At 47.2% G+C, this 21638-nt stretch overlaps 1 protein-coding gene across 2 annotated transcripts in view; it reads right to left on the reverse strand.

Moving 5' to 3' along the window:
- Positions 1-21638, reverse strand: part of COL5A1 (collagen, type V, alpha 1) — a 144887-nt gene that overhangs the window by 77092 nt on the left and 46157 nt on the right. For both annotated transcript variants that reach the window (XM_009998856.1, XM_009998855.1), the window contains exon 5: positions 761-892. In XM_009998856.1, coding sequence (XP_009997158.1) covers positions 761-892 — 132 coding nt within the window. The remainder of the gene's footprint in view (positions 1-760; positions 893-21638) is intronic.

A 21638-nucleotide genomic window follows, 5' to 3' on the forward strand; every position in this document is an offset into this window, starting at 1 on the left:
GACCAAGAGAGGAGCCAAGATGCTGAGAAGCAGCTGAGGACACCAGATGCTGTAACTGCTGAGTCCAAGACCTCTGAAAAATATGTAAAAAATTCAGGTGATGCTCTTCAGGAAATCAGCCACACACAGACATTTCTAATTGAGCTGCAGAAATCCTGTATCTGTTTTTTCTTTCTTGTTTCAAAGAAAAGATCTGAGGGAAACTCTAGAAAAAAACCCAATTGAGTACAGCAGGTCGTACGGATGAGCTGGGAGTGGTTCTGCCAAAGTGAAGTTCAAATGGCAGATACATGGGCAAAAAAAGTTTCCCCTTCCTTTAACATCTGCGTTTTCCATTATTCTTGAAACAAAACTGTTTAGGCTTTTTACACATTCATCAGTAAAAACTGAAATTTAGGAACAGGTGCCTGTTTTGCACAGGACTTGACCCACCAAGGAGGTCAGTATTTCATGCTTGGCACAGGTTGCCTCTCCTGCAAATTTTTAAACTCCAAATGAATATTAATTTCAGTCCCTGCACATGGGAAAAGTAAGGGAAACTCCTGAGGGCAAGAGCCAAGGCAACAGAGCCCAGACCAGAGCTTGCAAATCCTCAAAACAACCTTTTGTCTCAGCCTGTGACTTGAGCTGCAGGGAACGTGAAGGGGAGGAAGGAGCTGATTGTGTTTCCATCACAGTGTGGGGCTGGATGCTGCTGCCCCCAAAGCATCCCTAGCCCCTGCCACCACCTTGAGCCCTCTGGCTCATGCAAGAGACTTACATATTCATCCTGGTTGGGGTCCTGGGACTGGGGGGAGTCGGGGATGGCCGTGTCACAGTCAGGGCTGTAGTGTTCACAGTAATCGTGGGCTGCTCGGGGGTCCGACACAATCAGGAGCTGCTGGATGTCACCCTGGGGGAAGGAAAGATGGAGTGTCAGGGAGATGGATGGTGCAAGTGGAGCCACCAGCCCCAGGCTGCAGTCAAGGGGTATACAACACCACCAAGAAAGGAAAGGCAAAACACTTGGCAGGGCCAGCTCCTTGACATGCACGTGTCACCTGAGATAACAAGACAAAAACCCTCCACATCCAGGGCTGGGTCAGGCAGCCACTTATCTAAGGCTGTTCCACGAGGTGTGAAGCTGCTGTGCTTCACGTCTGGTTCCAGATGCACCTTCCCAAAAGTTAAGTGTCTACAGAGAGATCATCCCCAGGCCAACAACACAGCAGTGCTGACAGCCCTGGGCAAGGCAAATGTAGTCAAAATAAGGGAAAAGGGCTCAACATGCCCCAAACCTGCTGTGTCCTGTGGACAATAAAAATCTCCTTTCCTGCTGGGTCCCATGCAGCTCGACAGGGCTCCAGAGTTGCATATCCAGTTGAAATTATGTTTTCTTGGCCTTAAAACCTCTCTGCTTCTCCCATCCCATAAGTTGGTCTCATAAGAGACATCACTCCCCCTTTCTACACCTTTGCCACACCTCGATTTTCCACCCACAACGGCGCAGCAGAAAGATTAGAAATGCATCCAATGGTCAGAAAAAGCTAAGAGGGAAGAGGTTCATAGTGGCTTCCTGAAAACCAGGTGCAGAGCAAGTTCACAAGACACTGAGGCTGCTTGAAAGAACACTTAACTATACAGCAAACAAAACATGATGCAGCCACAGCCCCAAGGTCAGAGCAGAAATTGCTCTTTAGTTTCCTAAGAACTGCTCAACCACAAGGCCAACAACCAGTTTACTGAGTAGGCAGTTGCATAAGGCAAGACTTTACTACTTGGATTATTAGAGATGATACTTTAATTAGGGGGAAAAAAAAAATCTTATTAAATAGTAGGAAAACATAGCCAAAAGCATCAGGGGAAAAGCAGAAGCGTTGCAGCAAAACTGGGAGGATGATGTCGGCACGTAATGGGAACCAGAAGCTGCACAGGCAGTCTGGCCAGGCCAGCCAGCAGCCCTGTGGGAAACAAACCAAAGGATAGTTCTGAAATCGTGGGCCAAATGTGCCCTTATGCATGCAAGCTGAACTCAGTCCAGCTGTGGGTGATGCTGGAAAAGAAGGCTGCAAGGACCATGCAGAGCTGGCCACGTCCTGCCAGGCTCCAAGGGGCAGCTCACAGCTGCCTGTGGTTCCCCTCCTGCATCTCCAGGTTATCACATCTGTCTCAGCTCACTGTAACTTCTCAGATGCTACTCAAGTTACCAAAAAATTGAGCATTGGTTTAACCTTTAATCATTGCTTCACGTGAATAACCTTCACAAAATGAAAATGTCTGCAAATGGGTTTTCAGTTTTCTATTTTAAGGAAGAGAAATGGTATTTCCTTCCTTTTCTCCCTTTAATATAAATCCATACAGCAGCAATGTCATTACTGTTCTGGCTTTTTCATTTTCAATGTAACCACCAAAAAAGGGGATGAAGTACTGGGAAAACAGAAAATGCCAAGTTTTTGCCTCAGAGAACATTTCTCATTTCCAGCCAGCTCTGACCACCACCTGACAAAGGGACCTGCATGGGGAACCTGGCCATGGTGTGACCTAGAGGACACCAACCAGCCCTGAGCAGAGACTTGAAGGAGCTGGGGGAGTGTTAGGGGGTTACTCACACCAGATATTGTCATCCTTGTCTTCAGAGGCAGTTCAGGGCAACAGGTTGCCCCTTTGGAGCTCCCTCCAGTGGAGGATGCCCAACCTGGTCAAAGCAATTTGCCTAAAGTTGCTGACATGAAAATCCTTCCAGCTGCTATTTCTGCACACAAGAGCTCAGCCACCCCTTGCCCCTCACTGACACCCGAGCTAAGCCATTTATTCCCTTCTCTCACTTAGGTGGTTAAAGCTCCCCAGTTTCCACAGGCTTACAGAGAATGTTGGGATAAGCTGAAATAGAACAGCCACAAAAGCAGACTTATTCCTTGTCTCCAGGAGGCAAGGAAGTAAGGCTGAAAGCTTTTTCTTACTGATAAGGCTGGATTTACACCTCAAGGAGAGCTGATAGTCTGCAGCCTATAAGTGACCACAGCTATAACTGTGCTTCCTTGAGGAACAGATAAAGCAAAGAAAGGCATGTTGGCTGAACACAGTGCAAAAGGTTAAGCAAAGGAGGAATTTGCTAAGGCTGAGCCTCCTTTTACTCTCAGCTGATGGCAGCTCCTGAGCTATACATGGGGAGAAATCCTTGCTTGATCCCACCCAGCTTCCCTGAAGCACAACAGGAAAAGAACATCCAATGGTCTAATGGCTCCAGGCATTGGCAGCACCTTTGAGTACATGGAAGAACTTCACCTGCCAGTCCCAGGAGCCACAGGCTCAAGTCCTGGGGCCACGACAGAAATCTCAGCCTCAACCAACACACCAAAGGTCAAGAATCTGAGAAAATCAGCACGTAACTGAATAAGTTTGGTAGGCTAAGGGTGCCAGGAAGAAGTGTGAGCTCCATCAGACAGTTCCTTCAGAGCTCGCCACGCTTCACAAGTATCATTCAATGTGTCTACTGTTTTTCCCATTTCCTTTTCAAGCCAAATCAATCACCCTGCCCAGCAAATCCTTCCTTTTCTTGTTGTTTCAGCAGCATCGTGCAAGCATGTAAAATCAGAAGGAAAACCAATACACCTGATTTTGGAAGAATGAGAGCCCCAGGGAGCATTGGAGCTCAAGTCCACTGACATGGGTTGAGCAGCTCAGTGGTGGGGAAGGAGGAGAGCTCATTCATCTTTGTTTCATTAACAGCAAGTGCTCAGCCCTGGTGGGTACCCACTGTTAACACTTGTACAAACCAGACAGGAGTGAAACCTTGTTAGCAAGATTCCCAGTTAACTGACCTCATCCCTCAGTGCAAAACAATAAAATGGGCTAATTTAGCCAGTAATAAAAAGCCCCACTATCTAAACTTCACAAAAGATGCACAAAGCTCTGCTGTCAAGAGCCCCATTTCTTTCATTTAAAAAGCTCACTTTAAATAGAGCAAGCCATGCTGGGAGGCTGGGGAGCCTTTTGTGTCCTCTCAAGTGTGTTGCTGCTAATAAATTTCACCAAGAGATGAGTGTCCCCAGCCCCAGTGTGGGCTGACAAAGGCTGCAGCCCCAGCTCCTCTCCCTTTCCTCGCTCAAGTGTCCATTTGTTTCCCTGTTATGGGAAAGTACCTGAGCTTCTCTCCTTCCTATGTCAGCATCTGCTTTTCTCAGCAAGAACAGCAATAATGAAGACACCATTAATTTCCACCCCCAACATGCAATATCTTTGGATTTTCCATGAAGTCTTTGTAAGAGACAGAACTTCCAATTATACCAAGAAAGATTTATCAGTCATGTAACTTGGGTTAAGACTAATTTTCAAGTAAAGAGCTAAGTCAGGAACACACCAGCATTGCTTCAAAGGAGAGGTCACCAGGACAGTGTCCTCCAGCCCCAGCCACCCCTGCAGATGGGGCAGAAGGTCCTTTCTTGGCATGTGAACAAGTTGGGCACATCTGGAGACAGAGATCTCAAGAAAGTGCTCCAGTAACTGGGGTACTTCCCAGCACACAGAGGCACAATTGCACTATCCTAGTTTGATTAAAAAAATTGGAACTGGAGAAAAAAAGGTCAGTTTTTGCCTGAAAATACCAGATATTTCAGCCATCAGAAGAGCTAGTTTTTAAAAAGGGGAATAAATCACTTTTTGACCTTTACTCCTAAAGCTTCCTATGAAGACAAAGAGACAGGACAGTACATTCATGAAAATGAGTGTGAATTGTGAGGCTTTTATTTGCTCCACCTAACAGATGTGAGTGCTGATTGTCACGACCAGTAAGAATCTGTCTGACATTTATGGTAAAGCCATTTATGCCTGGTGACTCACTTGCTTTATGGATTAAGTTCCATGAAGCCAGTTTAATTCAACTCCCCAGCCAGCTCCCAGACAAGACTGGAAAAGCTCTTCTGGAGCATTTTTTAGCACTTATTCTATATGTGTGCAAAAATGTCCCATCACTTCCAATGACATCAACTTCAGTAACTTGGAGAAATCGCTGGGATTCAACAAAACAAACAGCTGGTGAGGATAATGGGAGTGACTTCATCTGGCATTGGCAGCAGCTCCATAAATACTGGGGCTCTTCAGGGCTCTCACTGCAATGCACTGATCATTAACTGGGCTGTTGCTTTACTGGCTTAGCCCAGAAGTCTTAGAGACTCTTAACATCCACAAGAATAAACACTGCTTGATGTGTGGTTTTTTAAACTCCTACATTTCATTTGGATAACTACAGGCTCAGGATGCACAAGTGTCACACACAAAAATAAAATTCAGCAGAATGACTGGAAGCCATTGGGATGGTGCTGAGTTTTATTGGGACAAACTCACTGGTTCCAGGAGGCAAACCCAGTCAGGTGGCAGTGGTTCAATGCAGCTCTATGATGAAGTGAAAGCTTAGGGATCCCAGCCACCAGTGAGCTTCCAAAAAACTTAATCCCTGTCTCTGAGACAGCCTGCCAGCCCTCAGATGTTCCACTTGATAAAACCTGTCATCAGTGCTTGCCCATAATGGCTCTCTCCTGAGGACACAGTGGCTGCCCCAGTCCAGGGCTCTGAGCAGCTTTTTCTCTGCACAGGTTGGAGTCCAAGAGGTATCAGAGAAGTCTGCAGAAGGGAAGGAGTGACCCAGAGCTCAGTGTGCCCCTAGCTCTGCCAGAGTAGTGAAACCCCCAGGGCAGAGGTACAATAACTGCTCACAGCATCCTTTGTTTTACTGGCATTGGCCCAGAGTCCCTTGTTTAACCTCAGCTGTTCTAGAAAAGAAGCCAAACTGCAGCCTTGGGGTCAGACAAAGCCTTGTCACCCTCCCTGGCCTCTGTACCTGTCCCCTGAATCCCCTTGCTGGCCAGCCAGAGACAGGAGCAACCTCACCAGACGGAGCAACTGGTACCTAAAGGGCATCCTTTGGGCTACCAAAAACGTGTTACAAAATGGGAAGGCAACAGTTGGAAGGTCTGGCTGAAAAACTAAACAGGTCTGACTCACACGCAGTCATGAGTCAGCTACAGATGCCTGGTGGGTTGGACAAACCAGCCCGGATGTTTGGTTCCCCATTGGTTCCCCATCCTGCAGTGAGGAGCTGCAGGAACGGACGGGGCAGGTTTGCTGTGAGATCTCTGCTATTTCCCCTCTCAGGCACCAGTTACCACAAGAATGGCTCTCTCTGGCTTTTGGCACTCAGAGAGGAGCCTCTTCCGAGCCCTTCTTTGAATAAAAGAGGTTTAATTAAATAGAAGAAGGGTAGAAGTTTCACTAGAACCAAATATGGTTTAAAGTAAAACCTCTCTAAGAGCTGATGGTTTCTCACTGCATCTCCATCTAGGAGAAGAGGTTTCCTAAGAAATTCTGCTCTGGGAGAGGATGTTCCCTAAGTAACTGTTCTCTCAACACATCAGCCTGGTCCTGCATCCCCACATCAAAGCTCAGCCCTTAGCATTTCTCATCCCAAACACGCAGAACACAAACTCCAGCAACTATCTGAGCAACCCACACACCTCTTTCCCCAACCACAGCAACAAGAAGAAAATAAGCCCTTTGGCTCAAAGGTAATTAACCTCCCCAGCAATTCTCAACTTTTGTATTTTATAATCCCAGGGAGGAGCCCAATTTCCTATCACACAAGGATTAACTCCCTGTTAGCCCTGGCCACTGGCTTTGAAGGTGCAGGGCAGAGAAGTGGGGCCCTCTCTGTGCCTCTTCCCTTACTCCAACCCTGCAAGCCCCTGCTCCAAGATGTCCTTGACACCCAGCTCTGCTCCCATAGCTGGAAACACAGGTGGGTAATGCCACATTATGCTTTCTCCATCCATAACTGTGTGGCTGTATCTTAGAGAAGAGGCTTCTTGGAGCAAGGGGCTGTTCCACACGTGCTTGCAGAGAGCAGGGCAGGCTGGAGGTCTGTCAGAGTAATATCACATTACAAATTACAAGCGGTTAAGCAATGACTCCTTAAAAAAAAGGGGTTCAGCAAGGACTCCTTACTGGAAAGGAAGGACAAGTGATTCTTTAAGAGGAGAACAAAAGCCAGATGGCTTTGCTAATTCTGGAAGCTCTCCTGAAGAGGCTGTCTCTCTGCCAATACCCAAACACCAGTCAAGGACTCAAGTCATTAGCAGAGCAGGGGACACTAAGACAAGATTCATTTCCAGGTGGATACTCCCCCCCAGCCCCGATAACCACACAAGGTAAATAACACCCTACCCTAATGCAAACCCTCCCTGGGCAGCAACCACAGCCTCCAGAGCAGCACCCAGCACCCTCTGCACTTGCCAGAGCAAACAAAGCCAGAGCTTAAGCCTAAGTCTTTTTCTGTTTAAGTGACAACGCAGAGCTAATTCCCAAAGACAATACACAACATTCAGCAGCAGGATGGATTATTTACACCACAGTGCTTTACAGGCAGACAGACCCATCCACTGCTTCTGTTTCCCATCCTCAACGGGTGAAAGGTTTTCTTGCCTTTCTAATTGGCTGAGTTTGTCAAACCCATTGTTCATTGCTGACTTCTTCCTGCCACTTTCCCTGAAATCCTCACCAGCTCCTGACAGCCCAGAGCCCCTTTGCTCTCTGCAGTCCCATGTAACATCTCTACAGTTGCCCTTTCCTCAGTCCACTGAACCATCACATCCTGCCCTGAGAGCTTGTGTAGGGACTGGTGAAAGGGACAAGATGAATAAAAAAACTGACCAAGCTCAAATGGATGTTTAATGATGGGGCAAGAGCCCAAGCCAAGCTCCAAAGTTGCCACCCGGACCACCCGGTCCCATTCTCCCCAGCCCAGCTCCCCATCCCTTCCCTGCCAACACTAATTCATCCCCAGGCACTTTGCCTAATTGAAACCTCCATTCTTTCAGAAGAGACATCTAATCACCAATTTAAAGATCCCCAAAAGCTCTAGGGCTGCTTTATGCTTTGAGACAATTGTATTTCACCCTGTTCAACCTTGCCCCGACCTGACTGACAGGGGCTACAGGGCTGGGATGAAGCCCCAAGTGCCCATCACAGTGGGCTCCGAGCATTGCTTCCAGTGGGAGATGGTTCTTTCCAACCTAAAAGCTGGTACCTAGACCTTGGAGGACAGGTTTTTGTTCAGAAATTTCACCAAATGGGTGAAAAAAACCCCAGGTAAGGCAAATTAGCAACCTGCCTTTTAATTAAGATCCAGGAACTTAGGGGACATGGGGTAGGGAGAGCAACAATCCTTAAGAAAGAGGCAGCTTGGAAAACAGGTAGTGTTGGCAGGAGCCCAGAGAGCATCAAATCTACAAAGTATTTACTGCAAGGTTATCACAACAACACATTTCTCCAGGTTTTTTGTTTCAGAGCTGGAAAGGCCACCCCCAGGATGGTGGAGCATCCCTGGGCAGGTCTGTCCCACCCAGCCCCCTCCAGTTGGGCACTGCTGGGGCAGGACCTGCACAGGAGGAGCAGCTGTGGGTAGCAAGGGAGATTTTCTCCAGCAAATGGGAAAAGGACAGCTGGAAAAAAACCCCAATATATGAATCTGGAGGTAGGCAGCAGAAACTGGACTGTGGTTTAAATCTTGTCCTTCCAGCAGTGGCTGAGGCTCCTGCAGGAGCATCCCGGGTCAGGCAGAGCAGGAGGCAGAGCCCGTCCCACCACGTCCCAGGGGCCACGTCCAGCTTTCCTTTGACTCATGTCTGGAGCTGCAAACCACCAGACACGGGCTGCCTGCTCCACAGGCAAAGCTGGGCAGTCCTTGCAAGAACTTGCAGCTCATTGCAGGTGGGAGCAGGACCCACCCAGAGGAGAAACAGCTCCTCAGCTTCTGCTCATCCCCCTGCCCTCCAGCTCTGAGCAGACAGTCCCTACAGCAACTGCTGCCAACGTGGTGGCTTCACCTTCCTTTGGGGCAGAGCATTTGCAAGCTTTGATTGTTCCCTTCCACTTCAAGCTTCCTGCTCACCCAGGAACCTCCTAAACCAGATGCCAACCCAGGTCCAAGGCTCCACAGTTGCTTTGTCTGCAATTGCTCCTCCTCTGAGCAAGCACAAACTCCAGAACTCTTTTGGTGGGACAGGGAGGTACAACCCAGAGCAAAGAGCAGCCAAATGGTGGGGGCTGCAGGAAAGGCAAAGGCAGCCAAGATGCTTTAGGAAAAATAAAGCAAATACAAAGACCTGCTGAAAACCCCTGAAGAGACAGATACCCTTAAACCAACAGCTGTGGTGCTCAGACACTCCACTCTGCTGGCTGTTTTTATATATTTATGTCTGTTAAACCAATCACCACCTATCTGCTCAGATTTTTGGGTGTGAAAGGGGAATGTGACTGGTGAGCTACCCCTGCTCTGTGGCCCCAGCCTGGAAGGATGGATGAACAAGGAGAGGGGCTGCATGGGCTGGTGTGACTAAAGGCTGCTTTATGCTCCCTCCTTCTCTACAGCCTGGCCAAGCCCTGTGGTAACACAGGCAAAAATAATATGAAAAGGTTTCTGCAGCCATTTCACAAAGAGGGAGGGAAAAATAATAGCCCACAATTCAGGTTTTTAAAGGCAAAAAAAGAAAGAAGAAAGCCCTGGACAGTCCCACCTCTCTCCAGCCCAATAAAGAGGACATTACAATAGGAAAATGAAATCTGAGAGTAAAGTCAGTCTTTATATTTGCAAAATGAGCATTTTTCAAACTTTTTCCTTTTTAAATTGTGTTCTGGGCAGATGTTTGAATCTCCCCAGCAAATCAGAAACAGATGTGAAGAACGAGGAATCCAAGCCACACATTTTTAGCAAGCTGCAGGACTTCTAGTTCAAATTTCATCACATTGAAGTAAATATTTTCTCCTAAAGTAGCAGTTGCAAGTTAGTTCATCCGTAATGGATGCTTCATTTATGCACACACATGCATGCAGGTGCCCATACATGCTTGTCCCACGTTTGCTGATGGGACAAACAAGCTGTCAACATGACACCACATGGGTGAAGGGAGGTTTGGAAGCTCTTTTTAAGAACACCTTGCCCGTGCACACAGAAATACCCAATCTTGATAATTTAAAGCTGCACATCTCCAGCATTTCAGAAATAGCAGATTTAGGGCTGCATACCCTAAATCTATCACTCTGTACAGACTCATTAGCATAGTCTTTGTTGCCCAGGAACAGGATACTTTTCCAGAGTCCCTCCACCTCACATGGCACACAAGTGACAAGGACACTTTCCTGCAGTCTCTTTGCATGCTCCTCCAGGCTCCATTTTGCAGCCCCAGTGCTTTGTACACATTTTGCACAAGTGTTTCTAAGCATTCATCCTGTTCAATGGGACATCTGTAGACACAGATGTCAAGCCCTGCTAACTTAAGCTCCTCCACTGACAGGAAGAAAGCACCCAGATTTGGGGACTTTTGACAGACTCTTGACTTCCTAATGATGTAGTTTCCTCTTCTGGCTTGGGACACACATCCTGCTAAAGCCAGACATACCCCCAGCAGCTTTCCTGAAGACAGAATCCTTATCCCTGGCCTCTTCCTGTGAAAGCTGGGACATGTCAAAGGCAGCTGTTGCCTGGACATCAACTCCAGACCAAAGGACCTGTTTCCTGCTGGAGCACTGACCACACATCTGCAGGGATGGACCCTGCCCTGCTCAGCACAGCCTCCAAAGCCCATGCCAGAGTCACTGAGCTTACCATGAAGCAGCCAAGGACAGGTTTCATGTCCCACCCAGCCCTTTGGAGGACACCCAGTGCTCTCCACCAACCCTGAACCTGTTCTCTGAAGGACTGACCAAGGCCAAGCTTGAAGCCAGCTGGGCAGAGTCACCCAAGCCAAGCACTAATAATCTTTAGGATTTCCATCATCTGCAGCTGATGCCAAGTCAAGCCACAAGACCTACTTCTGGTACCCACCAGTGCTCTGCTCTCAGCCCCAGCAGTGGAGGAAGCCCATAACCTCAGCTGGTGAACACCAGCTCCAGGGGCACCCTAGGGCCTGAGGATGAAGAACTGCATCCATTGACAAGTTGCAGCCTGTCATGGCTTTCCTGGCCAGCTGGAGCCCATCCCCATCTGACACTCTTGAGAAACCATTTACAGATCTCCTGCAGCAACATCTTGCCCAAAACTAGAAAATGGGACAGGATCTGCAGTCATTTGGCTCACTGGGACTGAGTCACCCAAAGCCCCAGAGGTTCTCAGCTGTGGGATGAAAACCTTGCCATGTGGTCTATCCAGACCCTGCTACCAACCAGACTTGGTAGTCTTGGAAGAAGAAACTATTCCTTTGCTGGCTTATTTTTGAGTTGCTGGCTGGGTAAAGGTGTTCCTTCTATTTTTCTATTTCAAGGGAAGAGTGGAAAAAAAAAAAGAAAAAACCTGACTGCAGAGAACCCTTCCAATGTGAGTCAGTTTGCTTTGGCTGCTCCAGAACTCCCATGAACATGGTAAATAATCTGACTCTCTTTTCCTCTCTCCAGTTTTGACTGAAAAATAGGAAACTCAATTCTGAGAAGAGCTGGAATGAGAGAAAAGCAGGTTCAGACTCAGCATGCAGGGCCAGCTTGGCAGAAGGACTTGGCACACTTGCACCATCTCCTAGGGAACATGCAAGATGTTCAGGTCAGAGCTGGTATAGGTCCTTAGCAGACCTGATCTGTGCAGGTTCCTTGTGTGGCATCTTAAATGTTGCCTCCATTCAGCCAGGCAGAACCAGTTCTTGCATTTTTCCCAGCATAAGAAGCTAGAGCAGAACTGGATTTCCCCCTGCTAGGATCCTAAAGGAAATCCTTGGAGTGGAGCTGTTGTAGGCACAGTGGACATGCTAGAGGGAAACACCTTCACCAGAGGAACAACCCAGCCTTCTGGCCACCTCTGTAATTACAACTACTAGCAACTTAATACTCATCTATTTTGTAGAAGAGAAATCACATTAAGAGTTATTTAATTGGAAGGTTTAAACCAACACATGAGGAAGCATTCTCCTCCAATGAACCCATTAGGACAGCAATGCATCTTTTTGGCTGGTTTCCCCCTGAAAATAAGCCATGTGTGATGTCTGTGCTGCCACAGGTGTGTCTGTCTCAATAACTCTTGAATCTGATAGCTGATTTCCATCACTTTTGACAGGGAAAGGAGGCTCAAGATAATTAAACTCTTATAAGTGTCATGGAAACAGACAGCTCAGTAAAAAAAGGCATCATACCAGTTCACTGTCTGAAAGAAGACTTGGCAGCAAGTTCACATCTGATAAGATATGGGCACACTTAATAAGAACATCTCTACTGTTCCTATAAGAAAAGTTCAAGCAACGATGAGGCAAATCAGAAGGAATCTTGACCAGGCCAATCTCAAGGCACCTCTGAGATTCCCAGTTTCCACAATAACTGGAAAAAAAAGATGAGCTGAAACACCACAAAATAAGCAGTTCTTTTGTTTCTGCCTATCCATGGAAAACACCCTCTTCTCCATTTTCCAGAGCCCAGATTGAAGGGAGGAGAAAACCAAGTGTCTCTTTCTCCAGGTCTCAGCCAGGCAGCTCCCCTGGCAGCTCAAACATCACAGGACACAGCAGAGCCCAAGGGTTTGCTGCTACTTGTCATCAGGTGCCAGCCACATTCAGGCTGGCATTGCCACCCTAGCAACCTCAGATGAGCCTTTACTCAAAGACAGTGGCTTCCCCATCTGCACAGCAAACTTTTCATCATTGCTGGTTCTCCAGCAAAAAAAAATACTAGAACCAAACCCTTAGAGTTATATTTTTCTGCACGACCACACAGCAGCTTGTCACTCTGTGATTTCTGCTTTCAAACTCTTCATTTGGAACTCAAAATCAGCATTTATGCCATACTCCACACAAATTACAGTGTTGAGCCCTAAAAATAGGTGCCACACAATCACCATGGGCTCTGCTGTCACTGCCTCTACATTTATAGCCCAAACACCAGCTTTGTAGCACAGTCACTACATGGCTGCTGGTTTATTCCCTTCCAGATTACAAATGCTTAACCAGGAAAAGTGTAAATCTGGAGGTTACCTGTGAAAGGAACACTTTCAAAGCTGCTCAAAAATTGTACTGCCAAATTCACAGGTGTTCTTTAAGAGATGCACCCACCTTCTGTTTATAATATTAACACCACCAGCTGAGAGTGACTCCACAACAACAGATCATTCAATAAATCAAAAGCCATCAGGTATCAATACAATTTAAGCAGTTTTCTTTTTTTCCTTAAATTATTATTGACTATTCCAAAGCATTCACAAAACCACAACTGTGAAAAGCTCCACAGCAGAAGTTTTTCAAGCAGCTCCTTCCCATTGTTTTCCAATAGGAGCTGATTTGGCTCAGGTCTATTCACATGGTGTGGGTTTGTTCCCTAATTGAAGCATCAAGTCAGATTACACCTCTGAACCTTTGCAGGCAGCAAATTAGACTATTCAAAAGGAAAAAATCTCTTAATACTTGCTCAAAAATTCTGCTTCCATGGATATGCTTAAGCAGGGTGACTCAGGAGGCATCTGGCAATGGACTTTTGCAACAACAGCCTCCCCTGGACAGTCAAGGAGAGAAATTTCCATGCAAGGATAAAATAACAGGACAGTGTGATAAGGTGGTATCTCCCTGGCTGCCATGGAGAGTGCCCAGTGTGACTGGGGAAATAAAAACCCATGGAAGCCCAACCTAGGCCTCTGAGAAAGGAATAGGACAAAATTAATGGATGGCATTACCTATCATGACCAGCCAATCCTTTAACAGCCAATAGAGCTGAGAGGGAAAGAAGGTGAAACAATAAGCAAGTTGGAAATAACACCCTCATTTTGCCTCTGCTGTGTTCCAGAGGACTCTGCCTCTCTGAAGCAGATGCTGAATATCCTGTGCCCCATAGAACAGGCTCAAAAGAGTTATTTTCTCTCCTTTTCCTCATCCCCTTCATTAGGAATCCCTGGAAGAAACTCAAGCCCCTGTTTTGCCACCTTCTTTGAGCATCAGGTAGCTCCAGGCAGCCTGGCTCTCCTGCACCAGTGCCACCAACCCAGGTCCCAGTTGTCACCACCCAAAGCAGCAGTGTCTGAGCAGTCCCAAGGCCTGGCTGGTGTCCCCATCCTCAGGCTGAGGGTCAGCTCTGGGCACTGCCCTTTAATCCAGCCTACATTTCTCATACAAAACCAGGCAATTGCAGCATTTTCCTTGGAGAGGAGGAGGTGCAGCCTGGAGGAGACCATGCAGCCTCTGCAAACTCCACATAAACCCAAATTAGAGCCTGCAAGGCTGCCCAGCCTCCACATTTCTTCTTGTGGTCACACAGACCTGACCACATACTCAAGTTCCCTATTTTCTTTACCATTTCACTTAGTTTTGCATTTCCCCATCCAACTCCATCTCCTGATGTCACCACCTCACCAAGGGCCGTTCCAAGTTTCCTCTCTCCATCTAAATCAAATAATCCACTAATAACAGAGTTAAGGGGCTGCCTTTCCCCCCTATAGAAGTGATTTTTCAATGACATATGTGTGAACCATAAGGGATAGTTTAAAACCAGATCCTCCCTCCTCACAAGCTGCAGGGACAGCACGTCGTGGAGCTGCTCTTTTGTGCCTTCCCCCTCGGCGCCCAATGATGCCGTTCCCTGGCTCTGCTTCCCCTTTGATTTATTTCCCTTTCATCTCTGGAAAACGAGGAACCAGATCAGCTTCTGCTGCCTGCGCCGCCCCCACGGAGCTGGAGAGGGCAGGGGTTTGTGAGGGGGACTCTCTCACAGTGGAAAATATGTAGTAAAGTGAAGTTCTTGGCTGAAGTCGCCCATTTGAGGAGTCGCTGCTGGAGCTGGGCTGAGCCAAAGTGGAGGCAGTTGCTCAGATTTTACTCAGGCCTGTGTAAATAGGGTTGTGGTGTCTGCTTGGGAGGTGCTGGTCTCCATGACCCAGAAAGCTTTGGGCTTCATTCCCACCCGCTGCCCAGGATGGAGGTGAGGGATGCAAAGGGATTGTAAAGGTCTACGGGAGGGGGTGAACAGTGTCAAGAGATTCCAAGAACAGCTGAACTTGGTGCAGAAAAGGAGGAGGCAGGAAAAAATCCAACCCAAGGTGTCCATCAAACATCTAGCCACGACCATCTGTGATGGTCAAACACAGCAGGTGGCATCTTGCAGCTCCATCAGACAACTCACACCACTGCTACAAGGGCAGGAAGAGCAACCAGGGGCAGCCCCAGGCTGCTGCTCTGTGGATTTCCCATCCTCTCCCTAAACACCTTCCAAAACTCCAGGATGAAACCCCAGGCAGCTCCAAAGGCCATGGCTCATTTTGGAAAGCCTCAGCCTCCCCCAGCCTGGGCTTACTTGAGCACCCAAGGGTGGCTCTTTGCTTCTAGCAGCACATCAGGGCTCCCTGCTCCCATCCCTCAACAGCTGGAGCTCTTGTGCACTGAGGTACTGAAAAGCTGCACCCCCCCTTGTTTTTTTACTCCATATTTTTTTTTGCTCATAGCTGAATTAATCAAGAATCTGAGCTGCCATTTTCTCAGCCCCACAGATGGACTTTCCATCCCACAGCTGCTGCAGTCCTGAGATCCACCCTGAGGTTTCATCCTCAGCCTCCACACCAAGGTGGCTCAGGATCAAGGGCTTTGTATACACAGAGGCTTTTAATCAGGACTTGGAATGTTTTCTGCCCCAGGAGGTAAATACAGAACCCAGGTTTTGTGGATTAAAGGGAATGGGGGAAAAATAGACCTGGCTGCCAAAGTTATCTCAGGATATAAGTGGGATTACACACTCAGCCATGGGGATATATGCTGACACACTCAGAATTTGACACCAAATTTTGGTTGGGAAAGAATTTCCCTGCATTTTGACCAGTGACAATCACCAAGCACTGAGCAGGACACATCTGCTGGGACCACCCCAGAAGGAAGCTTTTGTGCAGGTTCCTATTGCTGTTTCTCACCATGGCTGCAAATTTGGCCCAGGGCTGCCCAGGAAAGAGCTCAAAATGGATCAGCTGAGCCATGTGCACACATGGGGGTAACACCTCTGCTCCATACACTCTTCTCCCTCTTTCCCCAGGAAACCTGGACTGTCTTCTTTGTCCACAATCACACACCTCTCACCTCCAGGGTCCACAGTGTTTCTGCAGTTGTGGTTCAACACTGCTAATTGCCCAAGAAAGGTGCTTTGGGGTTTTTAAACACAAACTCCAGCCCAGCTCCCAGAACTAGGCTCACTGGGCACTACCCAAGCTTTTCACCCCAAGAAAGGGAGCTGGGTTGGTGTATCCCATAGCCTGAGGAACAGATGTGAAGTTCAGCCCAGAAATGAGGTTAACTGGACAAAAGCCATTAAGGAACAGGACCAGATGCAGTATGACCAGCAGTAGCTAAGCACCATGGATCACATTTTGGGATTCTGAGCAGCAAGCTGGAAGAGGGTGAACAATTTGCAGATAAATTTCCTTATGCAAAGCATCAAAGCCCCAGGAAAACCTCACGATGTTTGCAGACATTTCAGAGCAGAGAACAGTGCACAAAAAAGTAATATTCACCAGAAATTCTCTCATCTCCCCACACATTTCACTTCAGTGGCCAAAGCACTGTTTGTTCAAGCAGACTTGACCTCCTGAACCACAGCCAGTACGTGGCTACGTGTGAGGAACCATGAGCCCACGGTGAGAGACTTTTTTCCGTGTTCTTGGAGGGAATAGAAAACACACACACACACAAACACCCCAATCCCATCCAATATTCTGCACAAGTCATTAGGAAGACCCTCTTCCAGCTCCCATCCCCAGGGTGGTGTATTTATTGTGAACACACAGCTCTGATCCCGGGCACCTGCGCACTGGGGAGGGCTGGGGTGGGCTGGGGGTTTGCTCTGGGCTTTGGCAGCCAGCCTAGAATGCCTCAAAAAAAAAAAGGCTTCACTACGTGTAAGGAACATGTGTTTCATTTGTTCATACCTAAATGACAAGGGAATGAGTTGAACATAAAGCCAACTATGAAGCTTCTAGGTAGGACAGGCTTTTCTGTGCTGGGGCTGCTTTGTCCTCACTACATGCCTAAGGCAGGACAAGAGCAATAAAACCCTGCATTTCAAAGAAACATCAGCTTCAGCACTGCCAGGTCAACAAGGACATCAGCCCACCTCCCTGCCTGACCAGCAGCTGCAGATTTCAGTGCTCACCATCTTCTTCCCCAACCCAGTGGCTCTCCCATGAGTTTGGCTCAGGTGAGTGTATATTCCCTATAGCAGGTTTGCTGCAACAATGCTAATGAAGATTTTGGTACAGAGAAGAAGGAGGATACTTTCCTTTCCACAAGCCTATGCTCCATAAATCTATTTTTATACCAATAAGACTAATTGGTGTCACCTTCTGCACAGAACACCATTCTCAAGTTAGCAGGCAAGGGGAAACATGACCTGGGCTGGCAACACCATCCCCCCCTGCTCTCCATGATCACTTTTACATACTACATAGTGATGCTGCCAATAAAGCTCAGCTAGAAACTTCTCCCCAATAACATGAGTACTTGGCTTTTCCCCCCATGAAGAAAACCTTTCCCAAACATGTCCATTTGCTCTCCTCTTCAGAGGAGCAGCAGTGTGTTTCAAACACTCCCCGGGTCCCTCTGTGGTGCCTTTTTTGTTCCTGAAGCCCTATCCTGCTGCCTGCTCCCAGCAGAAATCCATGTCCACACCACCACCATAAACCTTGGCATGATGTCACCACAGAGGAGGTTTCCAGCATTACATCACCCTGTCTGGGCTCAGCAATCAGCCTTCTGCACCTCAGAGTTTCCATGGAAGAAATTGAACCCCCTCCTCCTCTCCTCTGCTATTCACACTACAAACGAAGCCATCAGCTGGAAGAATAATGACACTGCACCTACCAACATCCATCATGTCTAACAAGCCTGCCTGGGTTGCTCCCTGCCAGCATTTAAACAGAAAACTCTGCCAGGTGAACATCAGGAACAAGCAGACAACTCTGCTCCCCAGACCCCACCATCCCTGTGGTGGACTGAAATTATTTTGAAGGATGAGCTTTGCCTTCCAGAAACCACTCAGATTTCCTCGTTAGCAGTTTCAACTGATTATCCCACCTGGCAGGAGGTACCCCAGGCCAGAGGATTTGGGCAACAGCCTGCATGTCCTCTCCTTGTGGTGGTCCAGGACAGCAGTGATGGAGCAGGATGGGTGGGGTGGCTCAGCAACCTGACAAACTGACAGTTCTCCCCACCTCCCTCTCAGCATCCTTCCCACACCCTCCAAAATGGTGAAAGCTCATGCAAACCAACTAGCCTGCAAGAGTCCCAACTAAGGCAACCATCAGACTCCAAAAGCTGCCTATTTGAACCATTTGCTGGGCACAGGGAATATAAAGTGCTTGGGATAACAGCTTCCCCCTATCACTACTGAAAATAAGGTCAGTGTGTCTTAATGACCATCACTGTGTTTTTAAGTTGCAGCACATGCTGTATCTCACTGACTGCAGAGATCCAGGAGAGTTATTCACATTAACTAATGCAGGTGTCAAAACTGAAATCTGGACTCCCAGAACTCAGAACCCCATTGGACACAACATATCACTGAAAGTTAGAAGCAGCCCCCACCACTGGCATCCCCTGCCTTGAAGGGAACATCCAGAGATAAAGCCCCTGCAGGTTCTCCTGTGAGGATGAGGCTTCACTTTGGACCAGCTGCCAGCAGCAAGATCATGCAGCTCCCCAGGCTGGTGCTTAACTCAGCCATATTAAAGGATAAACAATGCACTGCAGAACTGTTCAACACCAAGAAAAGCACTTCCCTGCCCAATAAGGCACATGTCCCCACACATCATATGCTATCAGAGGCCTAAAGGAGTTTAACACCAGCAAACTGCAGTGATTATCTACACTTGCCAACAGTTTTTTACAATTTATGGAATTATCTTTAACACTGACCAAAAAAACCCAGAAATCAACAAAGTCAGAAACATTAAATATGTCTATTTGGTAATCATGACTAATAAGGCTACATCATTGCAGGCAACCCTGACCCAGTCACACAGCCTGACTGCAGTCCAGATGGCTAAACTGCCAATTACCCAGCAAATCCAAATGAAAAACAAGAGTTTGAGCAAAGCATATGCAAACAATTCATCTGATGTTTCCACCCACATCCTCACTTTCCCTGCTGGCACCTGCCTGAGGTCAGATGAAATGGTGTCACTTTAGGGTTCAAACAAAACCACCTGAAGCACAGACTAACTCTTACAAGATGTTTTGTTCTTATTCTGGATCCTGTCCTGCTCCTCCCTCAGTACAGACACGCTGATAAAACCAGATGATGTCCCTGGGCACCTGTGTAAGATGATGCTGTGCAAGACTTACCAGCTGGAGCCAAATCTCACCTTTGGGTTTTGATCAGACTGACTGCAGCTCTTGGACTCTGGCACAAAAATCTCACCCTTAATTGCAAACCCATCCAGAGGTATAATCTTCAATAATTGTAGACATTTTCTAGGCAGCTTTGCTCTTCTGGAAGAGCCCTAGTTCTGTGATTTAATCCATATGTCTCAAGTGCACAATTTCACTAAAGAGGATCCCTTTGAAAAAACAAAAGCAGAAGAAATGACGAGAAAACCAGCAAGTACATGGAGAATTATTAGGAGGCTGGGGAGAGCTACAGACATCTTCAATAAAGAAACCTAATGCTGGCTCAGAATGTTTTATTTTCCATCATCTCACACCACAGTATATGCTGCTGGTGTAAAACATGGACTCTTTGCACTCCCTGGAAGGCTCTACAGCAAGAGAGGTGAAATCAGATTTGGCAGGGCCAGGAAAACAGGCAGCCAGCACCATCCATTAGCTTCCCTCAGCAGTCTGACAAGGCAGGGAAATACACAGGAGCAAGTATCTGTGGTGCATCTTGACAGAGAAAGTCACATGAGTGAAAAAAGCCTAGTTTTAAAAATTATTTTGAGGCTTAAGAAAAACTTAATATGCATGAGCCCTGCTCAGGTCCTTCCTGAACCTCTGGACTAAGCAGAACATGTTCACAGCTGGACTTGATGGTCTTAAAGGTGTCTTCCAACCAAAAGGATTCTCTGATGGTGGGTTGAACACCACACTCATGAGAAGCCTCATGGATCTCAGTGGATGCTTCTGGTTTGAGGATATTTGGGACCCTGTATTTCTCCTGTAAGCACTAAACATGCCCTGTACAGATACCTGATACATTAACAGATCTGCTTGCAAGAGCAGGGCCCTGAATCTCTCCATCCTCCAACACCAAAAAAATCTGTAATATGCAGCTACATGAGAACCCTATTTTCATTTGTACACTTTTTGCTGAAGTAAAAGCTATTGATCCAGTCTCAGCACCTCAGAGATGACTGAGAAAAATTAATGCACAAGCTTTGAACATAAGAGCACTTTCCAGAGCTGGAACTGCTACAGCCAAGAGCATGGGAAGGGAAGGAAAAAACCCTGACAATAGTGAAATGAAATCTGGGATTATCAACCACAGTGATAATTGTTTTTTAAGTGTAAACAAGCCAGAAGATGAAGAGGGAGTTGGCATTTCAGCCTGAACAACACAGCACCTGAACAGCCCCAATGTCTCAGCTAAGAGCACTGAAACATCTATTCTGCTTTGTCTTCTTGTGCCTTGAAACATTCAACAGCCTAAGAGCACCTCTGGCAGCTTGCCTAGGGTTTCTGGCTCAGCCCAGCACAAATTGCTTTCCCTCCATTTCTGATGTCTTGATTTCACTTGTGGTCTTAAAAAAAAAACACCCCAAAACAACAAACAACAAAGGAGAAAAGAGAATAAAAGCACCAGCCTTTCAGTGCCATCCAAAGCCCAGCAGCACACCAGGTCTCATTCCAGGACAAGCTTTGGCATAAGCTCATGGCCACCAGAGCCCCTTGCCTTCCCACTGCCTTGGCAGAACATTGTCCACAGGTGCCAACAGTAAAAGAAACTTTAAAAAGCAACACACTGAGCTCTTCTACTTACAAGAAAACTTATCTACACCAATACCAGACACTGCTGGAAACCAATATTATTTCCACAGGGCCAAAACACTAGGTACCCTGGGGGACAATCATGTAAACTTTTAGACAGATGAACCCAAAATCATTTATATCAAATATACTCATTTGCTATAGGTACCCTCAGCAGCTTTACCAAAACTTACTTTTTAGCAATACCTACACCTCAATTTGAAGGATGCCAACACCAGCTCTGCTAGCCAGGTGCTGTGCAAGACTTACCAGCACAGCAGCCTCACACAACAGTCTCTGCCTGACAGATCAGAAGACAAAATGTGTATTGCAGTAGAAATACAGAAGACATCACGTATCTGGGACTCTGGAGTGAACACATTTCATTTTGTTTATCACCCCGTTGCTTTACGTGCTGGTCTACAGAGTCATGCTAAGCAGAAAACCAGGGCTGGGCCACACTGCAGACACCAGACTTCTATGGGATTACACAAAACACAAAATGCATCAAAACCCCACGTGCCTGTGCTAGGACTTGATTTCTAATGGATGTTAAAAAAAAAGGCACATCAAAAGAAACAGTTAATCCCTCTGAAAATTAGATGTGTTCACATTTCTTCTGCCCACCTTCCAGTGCTGCTGTGCCCCCAGGAACTACTCCAGCCTGCAAGCAGAAAGTGTTTATCCTGCACCCTGGGCTATTTTTCTCTTTCC

Source organism: Chaetura pelagica, unplaced genomic scaffold (genome assembly GCF_000747805.2).
Source record: "Chaetura pelagica isolate M959 unplaced genomic scaffold, ChaPel_1.0 scaffold405, whole genome shotgun sequence".
Classification (NCBI taxonomy): Eukaryota; Metazoa; Chordata; class Aves; order Apodiformes; family Apodidae; genus Chaetura; species Chaetura pelagica.